Source organism: Papaver somniferum, chromosome 8, assembly GCF_003573695.1.
Source record: "Papaver somniferum cultivar HN1 chromosome 8, ASM357369v1, whole genome shotgun sequence".
NCBI classification, from domain to species: domain Eukaryota; kingdom Viridiplantae; phylum Streptophyta; class Magnoliopsida; order Ranunculales; family Papaveraceae; genus Papaver; species Papaver somniferum.
The window spans coordinates 43,208,671-43,226,909 of NC_039365.1; the positions used below are offsets into that span (position 1 = coordinate 43,208,671).

Genomic DNA, 18,239 nt, shown 5'->3' on the forward strand with positions numbered 1-18,239 from the left:
ACCCATAACTCCTCTGTACTTGTTCTTCCTCCTGCTCCAACAACTCTACTGATGCCCTAACTCGAGGTGTTTTATCTGCCCTCACCTAGGTTTTAGTGAGGAAAGGTGAGAGATGGTAAAACAACTAGGTTAGGGGGATAGGGATTTCGGGCTTTGTTGCTGTCGAGTGAATGGGGTGGTGATGGTGATGGTATGGTGGTGGCAGAAGGTGTAGCTGGTGGAGGTGATGGAGTTGCAGAGCAGCTCTCTGTTGTTTGGGAAGAAGAGAGGAAGAACCCGATGGAGAAGAAGGGTCCGTTTGTTTTGGGTTAATAGGGTTCGGTTGCTAGGGTGTTGAGCGGGTGTAGCGAGTTTTGATGAACAGCAAGTAAAGAGCGTTGGATGATCCCATATAGATTGAATCTAACGGCTACGATGGAGAGGTATGTGGCGACCGTTGGATTATGAGATACAACAAAATTGACGACACCAGATGGAATTAGGTGTTGTAGTGTTAAGCGGAAGTATCGAGGTTTGATGCGCAGGCAAAGAAGCGACCGTTGGATGATGAGATGGATCCGATCTGACGGCTGAGAATGGAGGCGGGTATGGATATAGGAAATGGGTTTGGGTAAGGGTTTTGGGCCTTGGGTATGCCAAGCCCATATCTTCTTTAAGAACAATTCTTCCTCTTCAAGCCCATTTCTAGCCTTTTGGTCTTGTGCACAGCATTCTTCGCGGCTTCCTTGCGTAATTCCTCCCGGCTTTTCACCACTTTTCTGCTCTTTTTCGCTCCGCGACTCATCCGAACTTTATTTATTACCTAAAAATACAAAATTAATTAATAAAAATATTTATTCTCGAAAACAATGAAAATACAGAATATGGGATAAAATGTAGAATTAATGCACAAAAGATGAGTTAAATGCCAATAAAAAGGGTGCAAATATATACAATATTTGGCACTCATCAAATACCCCCAAACCTGAATTTTACTTGTCCTCAAGTAAAACAAAACTAAGGAAATCCTACCTATACCACTGTCGCTGGTCTCTCGAATGCATTTAGCGTATGCACTAAGCCTTTTAAACCACTAAGTGTCCCTAGTGGACGAGTTGAAGTCTCGTGAAGGTTTGATTAGAACGTACCTACAAAGTTCTAGGTCAAAATATAAGCTCAGATTCCATCAAATGTGACATGTGCAAGTCAGTTTAAGCTCACAGCAAAATGGAGATGTCAATCTAGCTATCAAAGGCACAATCCTAGCACTGATAACAAAAAAAGACATGTGATAAGAGTGTAAAGTGTATCTACACATGTGTAAAGAAAGATCTGAAGTTATGACTACTAATCACCAAGAGATAGTTTCTCAGGCTAAGAACCAAGGTCGAAATCTAGCTAGCTGTCCGGACTTTACGAGAATTGTGAATGAGTTGGAGGTATTTCACAATTACTCGCGTTGTACATCAATGGCATACACCCTTCCTTGCTTATTACAATGAAACAACAAAATGACTATTTACATGACTCTTATTTACATTGACTACTCTCTTTTATTTTTGGAACAAGAGAGAATGGAATTGATAAATACTTGATTTTTTTTGTATTTTTCTGATATATATATTTTTTTATTTTTTATTTTTTTTTGAGAACTGAAATTGATTTTTACATATGGTAGCTCTTTTGATACATAACAAAAAGAAACAAAAAATTACATGACACTTTGCAAGAGGTAGCCCTTTTTGATGCACCCAGTTAAATTCGATGGTTGTCTTTCTTAATGTAACCTCCACCTTCTATCCCAACCAACCAAAGAACAAGCTAGTCAAGTTTCGTTCAGTATTCTAAAGTGATTGGCAATCGTAACTTCCTATCAAACACCTTGAAGATCGAGGCCATACATGTATTGGTAGATCGTGCGCGTGCAAATTTCTTATCACTATGTGAATTGTGCTAGAATCAGGGTGCCTAAATATCTAGACTAAGACTCCTAATAAAAATACATATTTGCACAAGAGTCAACATTTCAAGGTAAATTAGCTCCATTTTTATGATTTTTTAATTTTTTAATTTTTTATTTTGATTTTTCAATTTTTTTGGAATTTTTCAATTTTTTCAAAAAGATGGAGTTTTGTTTTCAATTATGGCATATTATCGTGGTATCTACTCTATACCCCCAAACCTAAACTAAACATTGTCCTCAATGTTTCAAAAATATGAACAAAATTATAATACAACATATGAAGAGGATCATGTTGAGTAGAGAAAAAGAGAATACCCGATTTCGGCGAAAGCAATATTAGAACTCCGTTATTCAAGGCAAGAATCCATCATATGTCAGCCGAGATCATATTGGATTAGCAAAATATATACAAAAGGAACAAAAAGATTTTTAAAAATTTTTATCTACTGGATTATATACAAAAAATTCACCATACACTAACAATCTAAAGAGTTGAGGATCAACCCAAAAGACAAAGTGTAGCGGTTTCAACAGCTTCACACAATAATAATATGGTAGGCATGCAAGTGAAGCTGTGAAACAAAATGAGCTACCCCCAAACCTGGATTTTACAGAAGATATAGTTTTGAAAACAAAATCGCGCAGTTTTGGGGGTTCATCATGTACGAGGTCTAACTCGAAATGGACTGTGCTAGGGACGGGTACACAGGCTAATTCCAACTGTGGTTCCTCAAATGTATTATACTTAGAAGCAAAATAGTCCAAGAGGACTTGGGAAGCACACAGTTCCAAACCTAGATTAGGGACTCTCAGAAAAGTCGGATTGACAATATGGGTACAAACCAAATCTAGGTTGGGTGGAAGGCCATCAGATTGTGACTCATGTAGGAGAATAGGTGCGTCATTATTAATCAAATCAAAATCTCCTAAATCATCTACACATGTCACATCATGCTCACAATCAATCAGTTCAGCAAGTTCACACTCAGAATCATCAACATCATCAACAAATTTATTCTCATGTATCGGCAAATCAGGAGAAATATCACAATGTTACCTAGGTAGAGAATCAGACACATCAAATATATTTTCATGCATATTAGTGTCTACAGAAGATTCAACTATTCCTATGTCATGCTCATCTTCACAGAATAATTGTACGAATCCCATGTCAATATCAAAATCATATGAATTACAATGAGTATTAGAAAAAACAACATTCATGAAGGTCGAGGGCGAGAAGCCATATGTTTTTGAACCAACAGGTTCCACAATATTTTCATGTTCTTCTAACATATCATCATAATCATCATAATCATCATCATGGTAGCATGCATATTGGTCCTCATTAACAGTGGTGGTGTCATTAGTCGATTCATGTTCCTCTAAATTAGGTTCATATTCAACATTATTTACATGAATGGGACTAGACACTTCATTAGGGACAACATACATTTCCTCATGAATTTTCTCCTTTTGTCGGTGAAGCAAAATCTGATCTAAATGTGCATGAATTCGTGATGTAGATCTATCATAGTCTTGCTTGCAGAGTCTTAAAGCTTCTTTGGTGGAGTCTAACTTCATGGGAGTACAAAATTCTTCATGTTCAAATTGTGGTGAGTGGTACATGTGTGCATGGTCATTAGGGTTTACAAAATATTGATCGCAACCCTCAAAGGATTGATTATGGTCCCAATGACTACCATTCTCACAATTTATGGGCATTTCATACATTGGATTTTCTCTCGATTGCCTAAAATTATGCAAAATATGACAATTCTCAACAGGGTGGTCTAAACTACCACATGCGGGACATGCATAGATTTCAGGTTGCCTAAGAAAATTAGATGTGACAGATTCCTCATGTGATTGCATTTCTAAAGCTGTGATTCGAGCTTCTATTTGATCCATAAGTGATGATTGTGTGAGTGAGGCTCTAGCAGAATGTTCATTTTCACGTTGCGATGAATGATGCATGTATGAATAGTCATTAGGGTTCATGTATTGCGGCTCGGGACTTTGAAAATATCCATTATAATTCCTATGACTATTGACATCATGGTCCGTGGAAGGTTCATAACGTGGCACATGCCCATAAGCAAGTGCTCTAAGAGTTTTATTTCCATCCCCAGGAGCAGACCAAAATCCAGACATGATTGGCTCAAAAGCTAAGTAACTAAGTTACAAAGCCTAAAATTTGGTTTTTAAAGGGTTTGGATTTTTGGGAAAAATTTGGTTTTGGTGGGAGACATTTGAAAATTTGGTTTTGAAATGGGAGTAAAATAAAACTTTTGGTTTAAGATGGGATAAAGAAGAAAAAATTTGGTTTAAAATGGGAGCAAGTAAAATTTGGTTTTTGAATGGGAGAAAAGTAAAATTTTGTTGTTTTTTTTTTTTTTTTTTTTTTTTTTTTTTTAAAGAAAAAAAAAATTTGGTTTTTGAATGGGAGCAAGCCCACTGTTGTTTTGTTTTGCTTTGGCTCCGCTTGGTTGAAAACTTTTGGTGAACTGAGTCCAAAATCTCGGCCTAGAATTTGGGTACTCGGCCCACTAACGAGTTCAACTAGCGTGATCGGTTACAAGCTCAGCTGGGTTTAAAAACCCAGAATACAAAATACAAGTCCAAATTAAACAAGCTCACAAAAATTAAATACAAGCCCACAAATTAAACAAACAAGCCCACAAATAAATTATTACAAACCCAACAGAAAATAAGAGAAGCCCAAAAATTGGCTTTAATATTACAGCCCACAATTAAAAAAATTGGAAGCCCACAATTCGGGTTCTCTTAAATGGGTTACCTTTTAAGCACAGCCCAGCTGCTCTGATATTGTTGCAAAAACCCAGTTGGGCTTTGGTTCTTTTCCTTGGTGGCGTCCCAGCAGAGGAAAAACAGGTTCAGAACAGCAGGTCCAACAGCAAATGAAGTGAAGCAGATGCAGATGCAAATGCTATGCAGTGAAATGCAAAAAAATAGCTAATAAAACAACAAGAAAAACACAGCACCAATCCCCGGCAGCGGCGCCAAAAACTTGGTGGGCCCAAAGACGTGTAAAATTAAAGCGAAATGAGAACGGGCCTACAGTAATACCGCAAGTGCACGGTCGTCGGTTGTAGCTCGTGCAAGTACGGGTCGATCCACAGAGACTGGGTGTGTTTGGAGTTTCTAGCTATTTTGGGTTTCTAAATTGCTGTTGTTGGGCTTTGAATACCCTTTGAGTAAATTGGGTCTAATGGGTTTGTTTTTAACAATGAAATGAACTGAGCTTGGGCTCAGTTGGTCTTGAAATGCACTAGGCTTTGGGCATTTGATTGAGTTCAGGCTTTTGGATTAAGCCCACAGTTGACTGAATTGGGCTTGGAGCCTTAATCTAAACTGTGGCTGGGCCTTAATGAACTGGGCTTCAGTTTGTACAAACAATGGACATTGGGCTTCAACTTTTGGTTCAAACCTGGGCTTGGTCTTGAACTGAGAACTGAGCTTGGGCTTTTGGATTGCTGTGAGCCAAGCTCGGTTGCAGCAGCAGCAGTGGCTTCAGCAGCAGCAAAAGGGTTGCAGCAGCAGCTGCACAAGCAGTGGAAGGGAGGCAGCAACAGCAGGGTTGCACGGCAAGGAGAAAACAGCAAGGGGAAGAAAACAGTGGGGCAATAATACAGAGGCAGTTAGCCTAAGTCAAAGACAATGGAGGAAATTTACAATGGAAGCAACGCAGGGCAACACAGGGCAAAAGCAACACAGGGCAAAAGGATTATGAGAAGGTGACAGAACACAACAACTACAAGCAGAGAACAATGCAAGTGAACCAAGGCCTAAGCCAAGGGCAGGGGAGATGAGAAGCTAACAGTGATGACAATGCAAGGCCAAGGCAGTGGCTCTAGGCATACAAATGGAATGGAAAGAGAATTAGCTTGTTATGAGCACTAATTTCTCCCATTGCTCAATCAAAACAATGCATCCTAAGCATACAAATGGAATGGAAAGAGAATTAGCTTGCTATGAGCACTAATTTCTCCCATTTCTCAATCAAAACAATGCATCCTAAGGCTCTAACCTAGCATTCCACTATCTAACAGTGAATTAAACCTAACAGTGAACTAAACATAACATTAAACATTTACAATGAACTAACATGGCACTAACATGACATTAAAATTAAACATAATTAACACATTGCATGAGATCAAATATCCTAAACATCAGACAAAACAACAAGATAGATAGCAACAGAACAATACATGAACATTTAAACATTAACAGCACACATTAACAGGAATTGATTTGAAACTGAAATTGAACATTAACAGAACAAAGTTCTGGACACTGGCTAGTCCAGCATGTCTTTAACACTAATCCCACACCCATATTTATACCCAATACCCAATTAGGGTTTACAATCAAAATCCCCAAATTTGAGAAATTAGGGCTTTTAGAAATTGGAGAAATCTCACCTAATTCTCTGAAATTGTTGTCGACCCATAACTCCTCTGTACTTGTTCTTCCTCCTGCTCCAACAACTCTACTGATGCCCTAACTCGAGGTGTTTTATCTGCCCTCACCTAGGTTTTAGTGAGGAAAGGTGAGAGATGGTAAAACAACTAGGTTAGGGGGATAGGGATTTCGGGCTTTGTTGCTGTCGAGTGAATGGGGTGGTGATGGTGATGGTATGGTGGTGGCAGAAGGAGTAGCTGGTGGAGGTGATGGAGTTGCAGAGCAGCTCTCTGTTGTTTGGGAAGAAGAGAGGAAGAACCCGATGGAGAAGAAGGGTCCGTTTGTTTTGGGTTAATAGGGTTCGGTTGCTAGGGTGTTGAGCGGGTGTAGCGAGTTTTGATGAACAGCAAGTAAAGAGCGTTGGATGATCCCATATAGATTGAATCTAACGGCTACGATGGAGAGGTATGTGGCGACCGTTGGATTATGAGATACAACAAAATTGACGACACCAGATGGAATTAGGTGTTGTAGTGTTAAGCGGAAGTATCGAGGTTTGATGCGCAGGCAAAGAAGCGACCGTTGGATGATGAGATGGATCCGATCTGACGGTTGAGAATGGAGGCGGGTATGGATATAGGAAATGGGTTTGGGTAAGGGTTTTGGGCCTTGGGTATGCCAAGCCCATATCTTCTTTAAGAACAATTCTTCCTCTTCAAGCCCATTTCTAGCCTTTTGGTCTTGTGCACAGCATTCTTCGCGGCTTCCTTGCGTAATTCCTCCCGGCTTTTCACCACTTTTCTGCTCTTTTTCGCTCCGCGACTCATCCGAACTTTATTTATTACCTAAAAATACAAAATTAATTAATAAAAATATTTATTCTCGAAAACAATGAAAATACAGAATATGGGATAAAATGTAGAATTAATGCACAAAAGATGAGTTAAATGCCAATAAAAAGGGTGCAAATATATACAATATTTGGCACTCATCACACGGCATGGAGTGGCCACGACATGGAGCATCCATGGCATGGAGCGGCCACCACATGGAGAGGCCATGGCCTTGGAGTAAAGCGGTCATGGCTTGCTTGGTGGTGAAGCGACATCGATGAGTTAGGGTTGGGCATGGACAAGGCCTGAAATGGGCCAGTGGCCAAGGTTATGGCTTGTAAAGGCCAAGGCTTAGAATGGCGCGGCGGCCAAGTTATGTCTTGGAAAGGCCAAGGCTTAGAATGGAGCAGCGACCAAGTTATGGCTTGGTATTACGGGTCAGGAAAGTGGCGCACAATGATTGCGTGTTACAAAGTTGCAAGCCAAGTTCGTGGTCGACAATGATTGCGCGTTAAAAAGAGTTGCAGGCCAAGTCCGTGGTCGAAAATGATTGCGCGTTAACAGAGTTGTAGGCCAAGTCAGTGATCGAAAATGATTGCGCGATACTGCATAGACCGTTAAGTGCTAAGAATGGCATAACCCCGCAGGGACAGTGAAGTGCAAAGGTAGCACTACATTGCAAATACATTTGGCTAAGTGATGGAGCTTATTGGCCGACACAATGAAGCTTCATTAAGGTAAAGGCAAAGCCAAAGTGGCAAGATGCAAGATGCAACATGCGATGTTGGAATTAAGGCATATCAATGCATGTCCATGGAATTGAGTTGGCCCAAAATCAAGGATGATGCAAAGAAGTATATTAGTCCAAGAGTTTTTCTATGGAATTAGTTTAAGGCTGGCCAAAGCTCGAACAATGTAAACAAGCTAGCAATGCAAGAGTGGCATTGCTATTGCCAAAAAAATTGGCAAAGTGAAGCGTATGGCGCCATGAATAACTAGAGTGGGTTTAAGGAGTTGGCCTTGATGATTGAAGCATGAGGATAGTCCGTGGATTGGATTAAAGCAAAATGATTACGGGGCCAAGACAAATGCACGTGAAAACAAGGCTAAGCTCGGCATAGTGCAACAAGTGTTGCAATACGGCTCAAGTGACGGTTTATGAGTTGGTTACGAGATTCACAAGCATGCCAATGGAATGATACAAGGTAGAACGGTTATAAAGGAGTTTATAAACATGGGAGAAGGTTCACAACTGCTAGAAGACAGGTGTTGGATGATTGGCGCAAGGTTTAAAATAAACTGGCCAGTTAGCACAGTTATTGGCGATTAGCAGCACTACTCCATGGACAGATGGCTGTCCCTGGTGTGTGCATACGGTTGTACACGGTTTGGCCAAGTAAAGCTGATGTATAAATAGTCCTAAGGCATGGGAAATTCGGCAGGCTTACATAGGAGAGTGTGAGACTCAAAATATGAGAGTTTTTGTAAGCCTAAGTCTTGGTTGAAGAGGAACAAGTATGTGTAAGTCCCTAAGTGGGAAAAGTTTTATATTTCTTCCCTTTGATGCAATAAAACGAGTTGTTTGTGCCATGTTCTAAGTGTTCTTGGTTGGATGATTGTTGTTAGCAAAGTATGGAATGAATTGAATGCATTATGGGGTGCATTTGAGAAGTTTAAGTGAAGAGAAACAAAGCTAAAGGCTTCCGCTAGTAAACTGACGAGTTGGATGTTTGTATTGGTGCAAACTTATAAGGCTGAAGTGCAGGTGGGTGAAGATTTATTCGCAAGAACCACTGTGTTGTCGGGTTACATCTTCGCAGAAATTTGCAAGAGGCATTTGAGGGTGTGACAGTACGGGTATCAGAGCTGTGTTTGGTACACAATTCAAGTGTATTTGTTGGATAATACGCTGATATTTCTTTCTCTCTAAAGATATTTTCCTGTGAGCAAGTAAGTGTTGCATTATTTTCAGAGAGTTGGAATTAGAAATGGGTTCTAATGGCGTTGTGATCGACGATGAACTACCGGGTATGTTTGATCATTTGTAGGAGTATGTTGATCTTGGCAGTATGACCAAATCCTCCTAATTCTGAAGAAAATGGCAGGCTAGACTTACTTGAAGGAAGAACATCAGATTGGTTTAAAAAATTTGACGAAAGAGTAGGTGCAGTCGAGGACAAGGTGTCTGATGCAACCTTGTTGAATTGCGAAACCAATGCTGAAGTGAATGAATTGAAGGGGCAATTCAGTGACATGAAGACCATACTAACAAGCCATCCGAAGCGAATGTCTGAGGAGATGACAAGCATTCGCAAGATAATCAACGAAGGCATGTTTGCAGGGGCAAACGTGAATGGAGAAAGCTCTAAACGAGTCTCCGAGCCGAGAGTTTACGTTGGTTCCAGAAATGCTAGAGAAATTGAGAATTTCTTGTATGACGTTGAGGCATAATTTGAGGCGAATGGAACTGGGGAAGCACAAATGGTAACTCTCGCAGGCAATTACTTTGGTGGTGATGCAAAGGTTTGATGGAGAACTATGCTGCAAGAAGATGAAGCTGCTGGTTATGCCAATCCTATGTCTTGGAATGACATGAAAGAAGGACTGAGATGTCAGTTCTGGCCGAGCAATGGTGCTTGGTACGCAAGAGAGAGTTTGCGTAGGCTAAAAATGATGGGTACACCACAGGTATATGCTAAAAACTTCCTTGCATTGGTGCAAGAAGTGCGTGGCATGAGTGAAGAAGATCAAATGTTCCAATTTCTGAGTGGCGCGAGTTCTTTGGTTGTTGCTGAACTCAAGAAGCGAAAAATTCAGAGTGTCCCAATGATTGTTCAGGCGGTAAAAGAGTTTACAAGTTGCACAACAACTGAAGATGTGCAAATCTGTGAGGGACATGTCAAAGGCAAGGAGCGATCTGCAGGAAGCACGCGCAAGCATGAGCCAAAGGAAGATGAATTATTCCCTTCAGCCCGGAAATATAGGGGATGTTTCATTTGCAAAGGCTTTCTGATACAAGTCAAACAACTACTCTTCCAGAACCAACTATGATGGTCTCAACACTCTCTTCGTTTCCCTCCCCTCCTCTTTGTGACCGAAGCAAGTCTGGAACGACCATTTCTTGGTTTAGGCCGGATTTGTACAGATTGATCTCTCGAATCTAAAGTACTCCCTTGCAGTATATTGTTTAGGATTTAGACTCGTTTCTCACCCACTCCCCGTAAAGGGTCTATCTGAATCTAGGTATTATGGTCTGCTAGAGATGGGAGGGTTGCTATGGTTTTACCAGTCCACTTTGGGGTAATGGAGTATTGAAGTTATGGTATTTGAAGAAGAAGAATGGTGATTCTCATGATGATGAGTAAGCAAAAAAAAACAAAAAAAACGAACCATTTTCACGTTTGTCGATCACTTGTTTTCTACCCCAGTAATTTGCATTCCAGTTCTGTTTTCCAATTTCGACCCTTCAAGTCCCTGGAGAAGTTTTTTTCTAAAAAAATAAAAATGACATGGAAACAAGGTCAGGCGGCGCTGTACAAGCTGCGGGCATTATCAATTCGTCTAAATCTGAGTTTGCATCACCGATAGCAGCAGCAGGAATGGCAAATGAATGGTCTGCATTCTATCTCTCCCTGATGACGAGTTCGTACTCTTGCTGTGATACTCAATCTCAACCTAACCCTAGGCTATGAACTGGACGAGAACATTTCGGCTAAGTTGTCTTCACCAACAGCAAGTAGTGAGCAGACTAATAAAAAGATCCTTGAAAAATGTTTATCATCTCCGAACTCGTCGTCATATACTGGCATCGGAACATAAAGTTTACGAATAAGAGTGTTAACTCCTTCAAAGTTATTCGGTTGTTGTTTGACAAGTACTTTTTGAATCTCGAGATATTTCTGCAGATTATCTTTTAGACCCTGCACTTCCATCTTAGACTTATAAATTTCTTCAAGAATATTTGAAAACCTTTGTTGATTGTAATTTTATCTCGGTTTCTTCACGTTCTTCCTTTTCTCTTAAAAAGCGAATCTTTCTTCTTATGGTAGAGATTTTGCTCGGAGACACCATAACTCAGAAAATAATTTTTTGAGTATGTACCTTGTGTAAAGCACAAATATATAAAATCTGAAACAGATTATGGGTACCTTGATAACAGAAAAGTAAGATCAGGATACATGAACTATCAAGATAAAGATAGTGGGACCTGGCTTCACGAATCTCCAAAGCGAAGTCTTTAGTCGTAAACCTAATTATGCTTTTCAGAGGAAACCTAGGTTCATAGAGGAAGACTCTAGCTATCAACTAGGATACAAAGGGTCAGGGATTAAATTTTCCAGTTGAAAAGCATATCTATTTATAGATTTTCAAGACTGAGGGTTGCTTAGAATTCAAACTAAGATAACTTGAAAATCAAGCAAACAATTTCTCTGTTTAAATGAAACCTTAATTAGGGTTCCAATTAAAACATGTGAGAATTAATCTTGAAAATACAGTGGTCCGGTTACAGAACCGTGTATAATGACCGTTCTGATTTCGCAAATATGCCTTTCGAACTATAAGCAAGTTGATGTTCATTCAAACACCCAAGAGTTTAATCATGATGCGCACACATAAGTGTTTTAGTGATCAATGAAGTCTTAGAAGTGTTTAAGAAAGTCATACAAATGCTAAACATATTTATAAAAAATAAGTCTTTGAGCATCTGCTAAATTCTACTGGAACCGTTGGTGAAACAGTTCGTGAACCGTAAGCTAAAGTTCACGAGTTAGGTAGCTACGGTTCGTGAATCAGGTTCGTCAACCCTACTCGACTCGAGAACTCAGAAGTACACTGTTCGCGAACTGGGATCGTCAACCGTACTTGGTTTATGAACTCAGATGGACACGGTTCGCCAACTGGGTTCACCAACCTTAAGCGTTCTATATACATTTCGTTAAAAATGAAACTGGAGCTATACCGTGTTGAATCGTCGGTGTTCTTAAATCTGGATAACCAATCATAAACCAACCAACAAAAATCGAACGAATAACCACTAAAATTGAAAAATAATCGGCTTAAGCGTGAAGAATTGATCGTCTATAAATCGAATGCCCACATAATAAAGACGTGTGTGTGTCGAAAGACACCACAAACCGACAAAGCAACATCTTATTCAATTATTACTCGTAAAACAAAAGAAAAATAAGTATCCGTGCAAAGATCTGGTCCAAACAGACCAAACCTGAGCAAGACTACGATTATGGTTTCAGGAAGAGTTTCGTAGAAAGAGGAAGACAATTTATAATCACCTGATTAAGAAAGAATCTATCGTCATTTCTCCGCTAAAATAAAATGAGGCATCGAGCTTTGCTTAATCAATAATTTGTTGCGCATTCATTTTTACAATGTTAGCCATTTTTGTTTCAATAATAACAGCATTGTTACATAATTGTGCCATCTTTTTAACAAAATACACCCTTTTCCGACTAAACCTAATGTCTTCAGTGATTTCTAACTCTTAAAAATTCGGTTCTTAACAATCCTCTCTGCCTCCGGAACACCCAAATGTCTTATCTGTTTCTCTTTCAGCCATCTTTCAATTCCTTCAGTACCTACTTTCAGCTGGTCCTCCTTCATTTTCAACAGCTTCAATCCCTCGCTCACCTTCGGGAAAAACCCTTCAGGTCTCAAACACCACGCCCTAAAAACCCCAAATAGGACGTCTAAGTCGCCCCCAAATCTTTCAACCCCACCATTATAGAACTTCGCCTTACTCATCAACACACCATTGAAAACCAGATGATCAACTCCAGTGGCCAAACTTCTCCATGCAACAACAAAATCAATCTCATTTAAACCCTCTTCTAGCTTTGATATCTTCCCTTGCAGATAATCAAGAGCCCCGACAAATAATTTGGAGACATTCCATCCTTCCTCCTTTTCCTGCCACTGCTTCTTATTCTTCATATACTCTCTACACCTAGCATCAAATCCCCTCAAAACAACAGTTGATATCTTTTCAGTCCAGTCTTTCCGAAATTCTTCAAACATTCCGATTTCTTCATTAAAAATACCACCACCTAAGCCTGAAGTGTCCTCATCAACTCCTATTATCGCTTCATCACCCTGATCTAATGTCATTTCAAGAAAGAACAAATCGTCACACCAGTCCTTCATAACAGACTCACAGTAACGAGCTGCATTAACAGAATTTGTGACCTTGATTAGGCCATCATCATCCGCTAGGGCAGTTAACCCCTCCGCTTCTTGGCACTTTTGAAGTAAGCAATCAAGAAATTCCCTCAAAAGGGGTGCACATGCCAATCTTATAAATCTTGCTCTCAGAGAAATACTTGGCAATGGCCTGCAACGATCAATCATGGCTGATAAATGGCGAAGGGTAGCAGCAGCAATTGCAGGAGATTTGTAACTCTCAGACCCTGACACAAGCAAAGCTCCTTGGACTTTATTTTTCCAATTTCGTTCGTCCCCCATCTCAAGTCTCACCTTACGCAGTGTATCACCAAGCTCTATTTCTGCCCATAACTCAAGCCAGTCTGGCCGATCACAAAAGATGGACATGGTAGAGATCCTCCGAAAACTCTCATCATCCCTGCTTGAATTCAAAACTCCAGAATCTGCTACAAGGGTTTGAACTCGTTTGTCAAAAGAAATCATTAAATCTGCAAGATGCATGATCGAAAATTTAGCCTGTGATGGAACCCCATTGACGTTATCTGCATCCAACTGACCAATATAGACAGGGAAGACATCTTTCGCCAAGTACATCAGGAGGGAGGTTACCATTGCAGAAATCCATTCTTCTCTACAACTGTAGCCAACAAGTCTTGCCTCATCAACCAATGGTTGCAACAGCTCATCCATGGAATCAACAAAATCCCTTGTAATCTTATAAACGAGAGCAAAAATAAATTCTGGCTTTTCAACCCACTTCTTGAAATGGTGTTCTGATGCCAATGAAATTGGATTTACTAGTTCTTCAATTGCCCAAAGTGGATGGCGCATAGCAACTTCATGGTAGTGCCCCTCAAGTTGCCGAGACTTTCTTCGGCTCTGTAACTCATGTAGACCGCACAAAGCAAGAAAATTTTCACAGTACTGGTTTTTCAAGTCACCATGCATCGTGAAAAGAGGGTTCAGAACCGCACTTGATTTCCCTATGTTCACACTTTTGGAGTTGGAAAGAGTTGGTGGCCATCCAAGAGAAGCAAGAAGGGATCGATGATCTGCTATTGCCTGGGGCCTTAAAACAGCTAAAGCTCGATCCACTCTGTGATCAACTGCGTGGACAAGACGTCTCCACTGAGGCCGTGATTTTGCAACAGAAATCAGTATGTCCTCTGTGAGTTTGAGAGATTTAATGGCAAGCAATCGTGTTTCCTATGGTAAAGATTGAGAAAGTGAGAAAACACACAGAACTTGCAACACAATCTATAATCAAGCATTTAAAGCCCCTCACTTCTGAACTGGTCCCAGGGGGCGACTTCCTTAGGTTTCTTGTCATGGTAGAGGAGACTGCATCTTCAATGTCCCCAACTAGAGTGTCAAATTTCAATGCTGTCTCTGTTGATAAATATTCAATAAGAAATAATTCACATAAATAAGTGAAAACCTAAAGCACATTTTTGTTACAGAAAGCACTAAACAAAGAAGAGATCATAAAATGCACTGATAAGATGATATATTTTCTGTCAACCAAGCAAGAAAAATAAACTAGCATATCGCATGAAACCGTATGTTCCAAATGGAGCTAGGATGTCCAGTAGAAACCCTTCCAAAGGTTAATAGTCAAACTAATTTAAAATATGACAGGAAGCGTATGTAGGGAAAAACATGGAAATAACAACTAGCATTGATTTATATGATATAGGTCGATGTAAGTTTTGGATCAAAATATTAGATGGAATCAGCATTGGAAGTCATTTACTTCACATTCTGTCCATTAATACTGCTAGTCCAATAATATTATGTACTTATGGTTCCCCTTTGGTGCTCTGCACTTTCTAATAGGATAATGAAGATGTACTTAAACCAATTAAAGCTACAAGCATACTACCAAGGGACAATAAGTGCAGAAGATCCAACCAAAAATAAAAATACAATTCTGCACAAATGAGATGCTTTCTCCACAAAATTCTGCATGTGCTCCAGTGATAATAGTATTAAGAGGAGCATTCATTGAAAAATAAAACATGCAACTTGCTCATGTCTTTGAAATACTGGGAACCATTTTATTTTCCGAATTCTCAAAACCAGAGCCTCTCCTAATTGGCTTTAGTCATTTTTGATTTTTCTATTTAGATTCAGGAACGAAATCCATGGAAGCTCCACCCTGTCTGCAAATGGACCTACTGTTTATTTAAATTGGTGGATGATGTCAATTGTCATATGATATGGATAATGAGTTACAAAGTCCACAACACAGCACCTCGTCAAATTGTAAACCCAAAATCCCTCAGATGGTGAACATCAAGAATCCTGATTTAAAACCCACTTACAATCCAATTTCATAACCCTTGAACCTTCATGCAACTAGTTGGCACTACTGTTCTCCACCGGTTCAAATTTTCGACATTAAGGAAAATAATGTTCCATACACATCATGAAACTAACTCAGTTTATCCGGTATAAACAAAGATTTTCCTTCACCCTATCAGGAACCAGTAATTTCACATTCTCCTATCCAATTACACAGGTGTGGGGTGTGCATACCTAGTCTCTCTATTGAATCCAAAAATTTAAGTAAATCTAATCAACGGATGTTTTTGAAGAACTACGTATTGCAGTTGATCCTGATACAAAAAGATTACCCACTACCTCATTTCATTTAAGAAGCTAAAATAAACTTATAAACCCTAGAGTTTCAACTTACACACAATCTTGTAACCATCAAATTCAACAATATAAGAAACATAATAAGCATAACTGCCTACCTGCGTAAGAGCGAACAGTTTCTACTCTTGCCACTTCTTTCACCAGCGCTGGCAACTCCTCCCCTAATATGTGCTTCACCCTCCCAGAATCTTCTTCTCCTCCTTCTCTCCCATGTAACACAATTCCAACATAAATCAAAATAAAATAAAGTTAGGTTTAATTAGTATGTACAAGGAAGAAGTAACTAAGGAAAAGTAATATTACCTGTAGAAGATCCAGAAAGGAACTCTGAAGACTGAAGATGGTTTAACTTGAGATTGATTACATTGAAAAGACTCCCTAATTGTTCTGAATGTGATGCGAATGAAACAATGCTTTTCTCGAGTTTATGATTTAGATCGTTCAAGTTATGATCCAAATCAGAACATTGTTTTTGCAATTCGGGGACAAGATCTGGAGCTTTTAATAAATCACCTCTATTTTGAAAATTGTCACTGAGAAAGGAAAGTAAAGATGGAGAAATCTCTGATAATGAAGGGAGATTGTTTCTTGGATCCATATTTCAATACATCAAAGTAGAAACAAACAGATGATAGAAATTGTAGATAGGTTATTTCAAGGGCTACCAAATTCAAAATCCAGGAAGGTACTTTTATAATTCGCAGCTGATTTCAAAATTTTATCTGGTTTCGTATAATAATTTCATTTGATCTTTTAATGACTTTAGCTCGAGCTCAAGGATCAGCTGGAATGTCGTCTGGAACTACAACCCATTTCATCACCTACACCCAAAAATAAGTGTAAAAAATAAAAGAAACCTGGAATCATGTGACATAACTGTGAATTTTAACGACTGACGCGGGCGAGGATGCTCAGCCAGACAGGAGTTTGTTGAAGGTCGTTAGACACTTCCTAGGGACCAGAAAGGATGCAAGACTCTTCAGTTTAGGTTTTATCTTGATCCTCTATACCATGTTCGGTGCCCTTTGTTTGCACAATATAAAAATATTTAAAGTATATGGTCCTAATTATTGCCAAAATAATTTCCATCTAGACAATTAGTAAAGATACAGCTACTCTAGCTATGAGCAAAGAAAGGTAGGAAGAGTCTGCGTTAGATGTCAGATCCGACCATATTAAAGTACTGTAGGAGCAGCTGATATGCAGTATGTCATATAGTATGTCATATAGTTGTAAATTAACATTCTTTCAAAAAAAAAGAAACTAGATGTACGAGACGCTAACATATTACTTCCTAAAAGCCGAAAAGGTGAAAGATGAAGCACAGATAAATTATAGTACGCAGTTTTGTCATTATCGTAATCGGTGCGCATAACAGATCTAAAATATGAACGTGATAAAGCAAAGGTTTGAATAGGTTGCCTTGGGAACCTGAGTTTTTAGCTTGAAGCTGTTACCATGGATGAATTGGTTATCAACACTTGAAACCCACCATACGGACAAATAAATTCAGATGTACCGAAAAAATCATTGTTATGGAGGATGCAAACAAATATCTAGACAATCAATACTTATATGTCAACGAAGAAATTGAAATCAGGGGAGGGCTGGTATGATAATGGAGGAAACAGCAGTTCTCTATCGAACACAGCAAAATAAACAGATCAACCAATAAAGTAAAGAGAAACAACTTATAAACTTTTGTTCTGCATATTAAGACATTGTCCCAGGTCAACCAATCTGCAAAAACATTATTCAATTATCCAAAATTTGAAAAAACTCATTAACAAAATTGAAGAAACAAATAAATTAAATTAAGAAAAATCAATTTAACCCATATAAAATAGTAACTCATTAAATCGAAATAAAAACAAATCAAAAAACCTAGATTTCATATAATAAATTAGAATTTTGAAGCAGGATAACACAACAACCATTAAACTACTTCAATTGTTTAAATTAAACACTATGGGAAACCCCGAAATATATGAAACCTAGGTTTCAATTTGTTTTCTGACTGGTCGTAATAATTGTAGTTGCTAAAGATCTAACAACCACACCCAAAGAGATCTAATACCTAAGAGGGAGATCTACTAACAAGTAAGAGATGAAGTGCATCAAAGTAAACATGAACACAAGAGTTTTTACGTGGTTCGGCCATTAATGAAGCCTACGTCCACGGGATTTCACTGTGATCG

The 18,239-nt window shown here is 39.1% G+C and overlaps 1 protein-coding gene across 2 annotated transcripts; it reads right to left on the reverse strand.

Moving 5' to 3' along the window:
- Positions 1-12,551: 12,551 nt before the first annotated feature.
- Positions 12,552-17,488, reverse strand: LOC113306805 (RINT1-like protein MAG2). Of its 2 annotated transcripts, XM_026555725.1 has the most exons (5): positions 17,473-17,488; positions 16,345-16,862; positions 16,140-16,241; positions 14,666-14,769; positions 12,552-14,586 (listed from the first exon to the last, which is right to left on the reverse strand). In XM_026555725.1, exons 2-5 carry the CDS (start codon positions 16,637-16,639, stop codon positions 12,697-12,699), a joined length of 2,391 nt encoding a protein of 796 aa, XP_026411510.1. In that variant the 5' UTR covers positions 16,640-16,862; positions 17,473-17,488; the 3' UTR covers positions 12,552-12,696. The 2 variants fall into 2 exon arrangements, with proteins under 2 accessions (XP_026411510.1, XP_026411509.1); XM_026555724.1 differs by lacking the exon at positions 17,473-17,488 and having other exon boundaries at positions 16,345-17,103.
- Between the last annotated feature and the right edge of the window lie 751 nt (positions 17,489-18,239).